This window comes from Asterias amurensis, chromosome 11 (genome assembly GCF_032118995.1).
Source record: "Asterias amurensis chromosome 11, ASM3211899v1".
NCBI classification, from domain to species: domain Eukaryota; kingdom Metazoa; phylum Echinodermata; class Asteroidea; order Forcipulatida; family Asteriidae; genus Asterias; species Asterias amurensis.
In genome coordinates this window covers 12,332,501-12,344,156 of record NC_092658.1, presented here as the reverse complement: position 1 = coordinate 12,344,156, position 11,656 = coordinate 12,332,501, and the positions used below count along the sequence as shown (strand labels likewise).

General features: G+C 40.4%; 1 protein-coding gene across 1 annotated transcript in view; it reads left to right on the top strand.

Moving 5' to 3' along the window:
* Positions 1–3,971: 3,971 nt before the first annotated feature.
* LOC139943780 (sodium/bile acid cotransporter 5-like) overlaps positions 3,972–11,656 on the top strand; it is a 15,309-nt gene continuing 7,624 nt past the window's right edge. Inside the window, exons 1-3 of the mRNA XM_071940583.1 lie at positions 3,972–5,086; positions 7,808–7,967; positions 10,078–10,249. Coding sequence (XP_071796684.1) covers positions 4,332–5,086; positions 7,808–7,967; positions 10,078–10,249 — 1,087 coding nt within the window. The 5' untranslated portion in view covers positions 3,972–4,331. The remainder of the gene's footprint in view (positions 5,087–7,807; positions 7,968–10,077; positions 10,250–11,656) is intronic.

The following is an 11,656-nucleotide window of genomic DNA, read 5'->3' as shown; positions in this document are numbered from 1 at the left end:
TCGCCGTAGTGATGACCTTTTAAAAGTGTTATTGTTGGCGGCCGTTTTGTTTACATTCAGTAATTGACTGAAAACAGTCGTCGGTATTCACCCGTCACGCACGGTTCGGTTCGCGGCAGCTTTGTGAAATAGGCCCTCATTTGGTCACTTACAGCCATTGCCAAGTGGGAGGAGGGTTTGGGAGGGGCAGCGGAGAAATTGAATGGGAGGGATCCATGTCCATGAAGACTGATTCATCCATGACTTATCCAGGTTAAAACACCTCTTTAATAGATAATATTACACTGGTGGCAAATTCCCTTATGTTTGTATTTTGTATGCGTTTTTATGCCGAATAAACTAATAATTATTCATAATTACCTTAGACAGTTTCGCTATTCCTATTGGTGGAGAGCGCTTCACGTGGGTTTGTATAAACCTTTGTTTATGACCGGTAAAAAGTGTTAATTCATGGGCCGGGCGGGACACGCGACCTTGTACCTGTTCTTAAAAGACAGTTTCTTCATTCCTATTGGTCGAGAGCAACGGCTGAAACAGTTGTGCCACATCACGTGATACGCGTGACGCGCACAGCATTCCCTTATAAGGAGTTGTTTACCCAAGGGGGCGGCGGAGGGCTTTACCTTTTCATAACTGGAGGGGTGTTGTGTTGAAAGAAATAATTTAACAATATAATTTTTTAGTAATTTTACTTTTTGACCAAAAAGTGATGATGATTTTTTTGACCGAAAAGGTATTTTATGAATGGGTGTCAAAGTGTGTTGAATCGGTTTTCAACTGGTGGTTTAAACCCGCCGCCGAGGCCTGGTTCTTTATAATTTACTTCGACTCCGTCTCGGTAAAATTATCAAGAACCAGGCCTCGTTGGGATTAAACCACTAGTTGAAAACCTCTTCACCACACATTGCTTCCCTTAATAATAATAACATAATAATAAAATCGAACCTGCTCAAATTAGTTGCGGGCCGGGGCGATGGGGATGAGGGCGATTCCGTCACACAGTACAGGTAGTGCCACATTGATGAGAACTGTAGTTTAGTCTGAACGGTGGGTCAAATTGGTTTGCCAAATCAGAAAACTATATGGCGTTGTGTTGCCACAAAAAATAAGCACTAATGAGCCACCGTATTTTGTCTTCTTCTTTGAATTCTTACGTCTTCATTTTTTCTGCTTTTTCTTCTTCGGGATTATACAATGTAGAACAAAGAAATGAAAAGAAACCGCAAATAGACCTCAGTGTTTGGAGAAAAAAGTTAGCTGTCCACAATCTCTGAACTTTGAAATAATTCATAATATTATGCAAAACCTGGGCATCATACCTGTAAATATAATGCGTACCACACTTGGACAAAGGCAATGATAACTTGAGACGATTAATTAATTCCAGCCAGGACCACCCCCTCCCCGCCCGCCCCCAATGCAAGCGGTTACTGACCTCCGACTGGAGCCTGAATGGTTGAGATTTACAGCAAATAAATTCACAGTCCTTGAAGCGCTGCGATAAAAACAAAAATCATGTGCAAACCAAACAAAAAGGCGATGAACACCGTTGGAGGTTTCGTTAAACAACTGCCATGTTACGAAAGCGAATCTGTACCGGTTGCAGTTATGTCTGAATTTGATTGGCTAATGATGTTCATGTTTGCTTTCTTTTGTAGAAGAGCTTTAGAGGCCATAAAAAATAAATAAGAAAGTCGTGAGTTTCGAAAGAAGGCTACCACCAGAGACAGTTTTCGTATGTGGTGAGGCCGTCTTACCCGTTTACTATTGCATAGTATTCCAATCCCTTTAGTGATTGGTTTCAGTTAGTAAGATTTGAAAACGCTGCATGTTGGAATTATAACTAAATAGAGAAGTTTGCGGTAATACCATGTTAAATCTATTGCAGATTGGTTCTGAAAAGAACTGATGGTTAACGACTCAATGTTTCGATCAGTTCTCTGAGGCGTCTTCAAGAGAAAGAGAAACGTTGAGGGCGTCAACCACCGGTTCTTTTCAGAACAAACACTCCTCGATGATGTTACCGCAATTCGCAAACCTTTCTTGTTGATTTAAGTTAGGCAAACTCCATGTGTTTGTTTACTTCCCGACCTCGGGACACAACAATATCAAGATTTTTGCTAATTTATTCATGTTTGTCAACATGAAATCCAAGGATTAAAGTTATGTGACGCAGGCAGTGATAATTCAATCATTACGAATGTGATGGAAACCCTGAACAATAATATAGTGTTTTCATTATTTAAAACAGAAGCGAGGGATGGAAGGGGAACATTGGGCCACGTCTCCATGGTGCCACCTGAGGGGTGCAAAATAAATAATTATTTTGAGTTTTATTGAATTGATTTGTATTTAAATTGTTATCTTTTGTACATAAGGACAACCATGAAATATATGTGCCCTTCGGGATGTGCCTACGGTATCAAAGTCTATGGTAGATCTAAACACAACTATGATTAATACGCTTTTTATTTTCAATGAAAAAGATAAGAAGAAGTGCATAAAGGGTCGTATTATAACAATCTTTGCCCAAAGGCACCACAAACTATTATGCCACTGTGTAAAAGCAAATGAAAGTTAGACAACATAATATTTCTTGTTTTGCTGCAAATTTTGCCGACTTTCAAAAACTGGTGTCTAGTATTTGACAACAGCGCCAACATGAGCGACTTCACAGTGACAGAGTATTAATAGTGGTAGAGCAGGTTAAGGTCCGTTCAACTCAAGAACATTATTGGCAGTTGCGTGTAAAGGCAATAGCAATGGGTGGTCTGTGACGTCACCGCACGACGACCGCACGCACGACGACCATCTCGAAGTTTGAAAACTGGCAGTGAATCAAAGGGACTTAGGGTTTGAAAGTTCACTTAAGTTTAGAGACCTTAACCAGCTCCCAAATGAAATCAATTGGTTTTTGTTTTACTGCAAACCAAACTTGTGAGTTTAAACTTAGACTTGAACCAGTCCGTAAAGTAAGTGTCCAAAAGTCTTACCAGTTTAACAAGACGACAATCACACAAAATTGGCTATCCAAAGGTAACAACTTAAATTGGTGGTGTTCAACATCCAGTTTATATATCGCGCTTTTCACACCTGAAGTGGCGTCTCAAAAGGTTTTAAACATACCTCTGGTCTCTTAGCTATTTAATTCACTCCTTAAAAACCATCTAATCTCCATGGACAGCCAGGTAGTGGAGGGGATTGATGGTGTAGCAATATTGTATTGTTTTGAGCTTTGCATGGCGTGGATGACGAAACTCTTTTATTTTAATACACAACATTTTGTAGTAAATATTTTATCTATTGCCCAGTCTCACTCATGCATAATGTCCATGTCCCTTTTGTTTGTTAGTGTTCGTTTTTGTGTAATTTGTCCTTGTCTTTAGGGAAGAGGAAAAAAAAGCTTTTGCTTCTTCTTTTTCCTACATGTTAACGTCAAGCTATTTTCTTTTTATTGTAGTTCATTAACTGGATTAAGTTTTCCTTAGTACAAGTTATTATATGTTTTCTGATCAATGTTATTACAATGTATTGATTGATGTTGACCAAAAAAAATAAATGTATCTGAAATGAAATAAATAAATAGTAAACTTGTGGGTACAACCCGGTGAGAATCTCTTTTGAGGGTGTGGTCTCGACAGTACTCTGCTCGCCTTCAGGAGAAACAACCTGTTTAGAGACCGTGTCGGTGCTCAACAATAGGTAGTCAAGTACAATATATGAAACAATGGAGGGAGTAAATATTCTTTTTCTTCTAAGAAGACTCATGCAAGTCGAATCATACAAGTCACATTCTGAAACTAATAATTCTCGACCTGAGCCAGCTGTGCGAGGTGGTTGTACTCCACAGGGAGCACCAGACGGGGATACACCTGTCTGCACCATCAGCTGAATGTTGGTTGGTCCAGAGTTTACCATCGCAATGATCTATGGACGTCGTACAGGCACAAACTTCATAACTCTTTGAGTAAACAACTTCTTCTCAGTTTGCACATTGGTACTGACTGATGATGATACCTAGATATTCTCTTTCAATATTATCCTCGAGTTCAGTTTTGAGTTTTGCGTGTGGCATGCGATTACATGTGTACTTTGGAAGGCTTAGATGTAATTAGAGATAAACAGATTTGCTGTATCAATTAATCGCAGACTATAGTGCCAGAAATCTGTCATTTCAAACGATCATCTCACTCTGGTGGTTCCGATCCACCAAACGACTGGAGGATTTTGCAGGATATGGTAGTCAATCAGTACTTCTAGCGTTTTCACTTCTGTGGGTTGAGTTTCATCTCTGGTCTGCACTGGAATCTTGAGGTTGCTAACTTAGAATCATGATGGAGACACTTTTGGGACTTTTAGCTCTGACTTTTGTTTTTACCGGGGCAGTACCTGCCGATCCAACCGAACCTGCCGTCCAATCAATCGTAGACACGGCGGCCCCTGCCAGAGACTCCCCGCTCCTCGCGTATCTTCCTTCGGTCATTACATTCCTTGAGAAGGAACCACTTTTCCTAGAGTGGTTCACTGAACGGGAAGTCATGTTCGTTTTCCCGAGTTTCCTTGAGGATTACGTCCTCCATGTTTCAGCAAGTGATCCCAGTGTGGGCTCACTAGCAGACGATGGATGGACCAATCTGTCAAGGACCATAAACCCACCTGCCATTTTGTCTGAGGATCTGTTTTTAAACTTAACAATCTTGGATGCATTTGCTGATACGGAGCTGACATTAGATCAAACTTCCAGTAACCCCAAAGGAAGTCACAAAGGCGAAAAGGAAGTTCCACTGAATAACGAAACAATGGGAAACACTGATGAAAAAGAGAATCGGAAAATGGAAAGTAAAGGAAGTTCCATGATTGACGGGAAGAGCATGCTGAACGACGGGATGCTTTTGAGGCGGCTGAAGACACTCAACCCATCCGACGTTTCACCTCTCGCATCTAACTTTACCCTCATTGGAGATCGCTTTGGGAAAATGACTCTTAGCTTTGAGTTGTACTTGGAAGTGGACGGTGAATTGGTGCTGGATCCAGAGATGACTGCATTAGCCAAAGACATTGACGTGCTCAACATACGCATTCCAAAGTAAGTTTTGGGCACATTTCAGAGAAAAACAATAATATTTTATAACAAAGTTTTTAATTTATCACAAATAATCTGTCAACATTTGATAAGGGAAACTGATCCTGGGTAAGTTGTTTACAAAAACTACATTATAGCTAAATGCATTAACGTGCTCAATATTCGCATTCCAACGTAAGTTTTTGGCGAGTTTCAAGTTTACTTAGAACGCATTAGCTGTTATCAAGTTATTCAACCACAAGGTAAACTGAATGGGTAAATCGCTTTTATGGTTTGAAGTTTAACAAAGAAACATTGGCTAGAGTGGGTTTTGAACCAACGACATTCGGATTAACGTTTATCCGGATGCGTTGGTTCAAACCCAGCTCTCTATAGTAAAATTATTTTAAGTTCAACCCAAAAATTGACTTTAAATGTATACACATTTGTAGCTATTTCTTTTAGTTATAAAGGCATCAAAAGATGCAAGTTCTCATCATTACAATAATATAAAGGTCATACAAACTAAGAATTCCAGATTCAATAAGTTTGTTTTTGGTCATTCAAAGCAGTTGTCACAACAATTTGTTGCAACTTTGCCTGCTGAGTGTCCCGAGTCGCAAACATCACCAACATTCCAGATCTTTTAAAGTTTTTTAAAATGGTGTAGCGGGGTGGGACTTTTCTATTGAATTGTACACACACAGGTATTCCCCTGAAGACGATCAGAGCATGATGTCTAATCGAAACGTTGAGTTGCAAACCGGTTCCTTACAGAACCACTTAGAGATTTATGGTGCCGCCGCAAACCCCACCTAAAAAAACCCAGGTATTATGTTGTTATTAGCTTCTGATTCAAGCTCTGCCATAAAGCCACGTTTTCTTGCTTTATTCCTTTTCGTATTTCGAGTCCAAACATTACTCAGATTAACGAGAGATACAATAACATTAAAGTATTTGCTTGTCCATTTAGAAACTTTCTGCCACAGGTAAAGTGCTATGTAGGGCACGACCATCCGAACAAATAAAGGATTGCTACATAAAGTTCACATCCAGTTCAATGTACACTTTGCTACTAGCGAACTTTGACGAATTTTATAATTCACGGCGCCAACCACATATTTCAACGATGTTTGCTAAAGATCTTCACAAACAATTAGGGAACAAAAAACCTTGACAAAGCAAAGTTTGGACCTGGATATTGATATAAAGATAATTGGAAAGGGTGGGCTGTTTTTATTAAAGGCAGAGCATACTTTTGTTTGTCAAAGAACAGTATCCTCACTTGGTGTATCCCAGCAAAATGCGTAAAATAACAACCTGTGAACAATTTGGCTCAGTATTGGTCATTGAAGTTGCAAGGAAGTATTGACAGAATACAAACCATTTTTGCATAGAAGTGTGTACTTTCAGATGCCTGGAGAGGCTTCATGCCTGAAGCCTTCCTCAGGTTCAAATTTGGGTGACAATTTGCCCCTTTCTCTAACACTACGTTACTTTAACGGAAGTCGTTTCTAATAATACTTTATGATATCAACAGCTATCCAGTCTTCTAAGTATGCTTCTATAGTCATTAAAACATGTTGAGTATTTACCAAAAGTACACTATGCCTTTAAATGTAACCTTTAAACTTGGCTTGTAATATCTGTTGACCTCGTGCCATGTCAGCATTTATTTGAACAGGGCCAACAATGTGTGGAAGGAAGTGGATTTGCTCAAATTCTTGTAGTCTTGGGGGGGGGGGGGGAGGGGGGGAGGAAGGCATGGCAAGGAAGACGAATCCATATAATGTGTTTTTTAGAATTAGGTGTTTGCAAAAACGCACTAAGCTGAGCCGTTGTATAGGGCATTGTCACACGAGGCAACATTTCACGGGCAACTTGGGGCAACCAACTACAGTGCATGCTATACTGGATCGGACCACTTCGGTAGTACATGGGTTATACGCCGACCAATGTCTTACGATCCCAAGAAAAGTTACTGAATGTTCAAATGTGATTGACGTTTCTTCTTGGAGATTGTCTGGAACTGGTTGCTGGTAAATTGCCTCGTGTGACATGTGCCTTAGAATAATATTTATGTCCATCGAGTATTTTGGAATCGACGGGTGGCATTTGTATAATTTAAAGGCATTGCAGGTGAAAGGGTGCAGGCACTACCAAAAGTGCCCGTGGTGACATTAAAATCAACATGCAAAAAGTACCAGAGCCATTTAAATGTTTTGACTTCTTTTATACAGCATAACATTGATAAAATTGAAAAGAAGGTCATGGTATACAACATTGCGAGAAACGATTCCCTATGAAGTTTTTGAGTAAGTTGCAATTTCTCACAAAATATTTTAATCTTAGAAAGGCTTCATACATTAAGCCTTTCTCAGACATGAAAGCACTCATTTATTTGTGCAACAAGGGTGTTTTTTCTTTCATTGTTTGTTGCAACTTCGATGACCAATTGAGCCCAAGTCTTCACAAGTTTGTTACCTAATGTAAACATATTGAGGTACACCAAGTGAGAATACTGGTCTTTGACAATGTGACCACGGGTGTCCAGTGCCTTTAAGCTCCGTCCGCCTGCCGGAAACAGCCGAAACAATATCTTTGGAAAGGACATAATGACTTCTGTATGACTTTTAACGTAAGTGTGTTTGTTAATAAGAAGGGGCAAAAGATAAACAGATATCAATTAGGAAACTTTCCATCACAACAAAAACTGAAAAATTCATGTATCCGTTTCTGTTGCAGTGGCTTTGACATGGCGTTCGGGACCATCATGTTGGTGTTCGGCGCTCTCGTTACGGGCATCATGGGATGTGAGCTGGAGTGGGCACCAGTCAAAGCGATACTGAGGCGACCTTTTGGCCTCGTTATCGGATTCTGCAGCCAGTTTATCATCATGCCTGTGGTAAAATACACTCAAGTCAACATCTCTTTTTCAGCGTAAAATCAGAACCAAATGGCAAACAATAGTTTGTCAAAACCCGATAAATCTGTTACCGTAAATACCCACACATGATGTTCAACCACTTAGTTTTATCATACCAAACTCAGAATAACAAAGCAAAAAATAGTTTGTCAAAACTCGATAAATCTGTCACCGTAAATACCCGGGTACCCACATGTTCAACCACTTAGTACAGCAGATGTAATTTGATTGTGTCAATTGAGTTTGGCACACAGTCAGAGCACAGAGAAAGATATTTGGGCTGTAGGGCCATTGGAGATTTTACCCTTTAAAAGTATGAGTATTACAGCAACAACAAACGGCAGCCATTTTGAACGTTTGGATTTTTTGTTATTCTACCTAATTGCCCTTTGCGAAAGCAAGGCTTGCATGCACTTATATAGGCTCCGTCCAGTTATTTGACAAAAATATAAGTTTTGAGGCCAAGATAAAGCCCAACACAAACCTCGGTTTCGAAATGGCCGTGGTTTCAAAAAGGGCGAACAATTTTTGTCAAAGATCGAAATCTGCGAAGGGCCAATAGAATAAGAAATAGCTTTCTCATGACATAAAATCCTTTATGCGCCAAATTCCTTCCTTGTATTATTAAAGGCACAATTCAATAAGACGGTTCCCTCTTTCCAAAGTAAGAGGGTCCTTTCTGTATGCTCTATCCCCACAAGCAACCGTAACATTTATTCCCCCAACAGTTCAAGTTTTAAGTTCATTCAACATGAGCTGTCAGGTTCTTGTGCGAAAAATATATACAGGCAGTTTAAAATAGACCCATCGCCCACTTTAAAGGCACTGACAATTGGATTTACTCAAAGTATCTGTTCGCATAAAAACTTACTTGGTAACGAGCACTGGAGAGACGTTGATAGTATAAAACATTGTGAGAAACGGCTCTCTCTGAAGCTTACGTAGTTTTTTGAGAAAGAGGTAATTTCTCACTCAAATAATAAAAACTTTAGCTGAAACCTTGAATATGCGTTTGAAAGCACACAAAGTAAAGCAACAAGGGTGTGTTTTCTTTCCTTATTCTCTTGCAAAGTCGATAACCAGATATAAACAGGTTTGCTATTATGCATATTTATGTTGATTCAGAGATACACCAAATGAGAATACTGGTCTTTTACCAAACGTATCCAGTGCCTTTAAGAGAATCGGAAATTACATAGCCCATAAATTTCTGCTGAAATCCCGTCTATAAAAATTTGACAGGGTGATTTCCCCCCAAATAGGCGCCTTTATCACATACCTATAGGAATCAATGCATTGTTTTATTTTCCCAAAAGAGGTGTAAAGTGTAATTGGATCGGAATGAATTGCCGAATTGGAACTTTGACCTGCTAGGGTCAAAAAGTGAAGTCTCAGAAAGTGCAGAACAACATTTGTGCATAAACGAAGTTTTTAAAAGGTCGTATCTGAATTGGCAGCTTCGTCTACAGCTATGGCTGTTGCTAAGTGTGTTGCTAAAGACGCCTAATACTTCAAGGGAAGGCAACGCGGCGACCCAGCCGTAGCCGTAGCCGTGGACGCAAACTGGGACATGGCTTAAGTTATCGAACTTACTTAGATATACATGTACTGAGACTCATTCAATGACACCCCTGCTATATGGCGTGTCTTGGCCGAGCAATGAAGAGTAGGCCTATCCAGACCCAACTCCCTGGTCAGAATTGACCCGGATTCTTGGTCCGAAGGGGGTCCCGTGACCCATACCTAGGTCAGACTGACACAGAAAGGGGCTACACATGGGACTTTAACTGCGTCTTGGTGAGATTGACTCATTCTTGATAGTTTCCGATGCCGATTCCGGATCATATGACCCGGAAATGAGTCAACTCTGACCCAGTGGTTTAAGAGTCCTGTGTTGTCTCATGCACCACTTAGATTCTGTTCACCTAAACACCCTCGATGCTGTTGACTTTGATGCCAAATACAGTTTTAAAGTGCTGCCTCACGCAAACACTTTACTAAGATTCTGTTCACTCATGGAGGAAAGAAAACACCCTTCCGCCATGGTTCACCTGAAAAACCTTGACATTGTTTCCTTTCATACCGACAGACTGCATTCCTAATGTGCATCGTCTTCAAGCTTCCTCCAGAACATGCCATTGGGATCATCTTGGCTGCTTGCTCACCGGGAGGTGGACTGAGTAACATGACATCGGTAGCCATTGATGCCAACTTACTCCTCAGTATCTCTATGACATTCTTCAGTACTATCATCGCTTTAGGTAAGTTATTTATAATAAAAATGGCTTATTACATAGCGCTTGTATCCACCACTCAGTGACCATAGGCGCTTTAAAGGCAGTGGACACTATTGGTAATTACTCAAAATAATTATCAGCATAAAACCTTACTTGGTGACGAGTAATGGGGAGAGGTTGACAGTATAAGACATTGTGAGAAACGGCTCCCTCTGCAGTGACGTAGTTTTCGAGAAAGAAGTAATTTTCCACGAATTTGATTTCAAGACCTCAAGTTTAGAACTTGAGGTCTCGAAATCAACCATCTAAACGCACACAACTTCGTGTGACAAGGGTGTTTTTTCTTTCATTATTTTCTCGCAACTTCGACGACCAATTGAGCTCAAACTTTCACAGGTTTGTTATTTCATGCATATGTTGCGATACACCAAGTGAGAAGACTGGTCTTTGACAATTACCGATAGTGTCCACTGTCTTTAAAAATTATCACAAATATTTCGATATAAATGTTCCTAATATAACGCAAAAATCCTTGTCATTGATGGAACACCTGTCATGTATCATTCTTTACTTAATTAATTTTGTTCTTACAAAGCGCTTTATCACACCCAATGGGCGAATCAAAGTGTTCAGCATTTTGTCCTGCAAGGTATGTGGGACCACGTTTGACATAGAGCCCGACTCCTTTTACATAACACCATGTAATGGTTTACAAGGTGCTGTGACGCATGCAACCAATCAAACCAGGGACATTCACCAGGACGAACCCCTCCTTCTCTTGTCGATAAGTGCGACGGTGGCTGGTTTTACGTGCGTTACATACACGACACACGGGGCCAACGGCTTTACGTCCCATCTGAAGGACGAAGCAAACATGGTTTAACCGAAACAGAATAATATTGGTTACGTCAGCGACGCGCATCCCAGGCGTTGCATCTTTAATACACTGGTCACGTGATACCACCCTCTGACCACCATAAACCCATTTCCCACCCATTATTGGATTTATTCGACTGGGTTTCACCATGGAGGTAGAATGGTTTCACCTAGTGACCCGTGTTTTGTCTCTTGAAAGGTCCAACTCTATTTGTCCGGGCTACCTACATCAGTCAACGTGATACACCATTAGAATGCCCTCCCATCGTCACAGCACCTTGACCTAATTCCTAGGTTGATTTTTCCCACAAGAAGTTGAAAGATATATGGTGGCCACCTGTTGGTGTTGTAGATGTCGGTTTATTGGTTCCTTGTTTGCTTTTATGAGATTTATGGAATTGTTTCTGTGACATTAACGCTGTGCGTGGTACCGTTTTGATTCTGGGTTACCAGCTTCCTTAGGCTTTGAACAAAAGAAAACAAAATTATAGGCCTAAATTTCGTCTGTGCAGGGGTGGATTTCACAAAGAGTAAGGACTAGTTTTATCTCAAGTT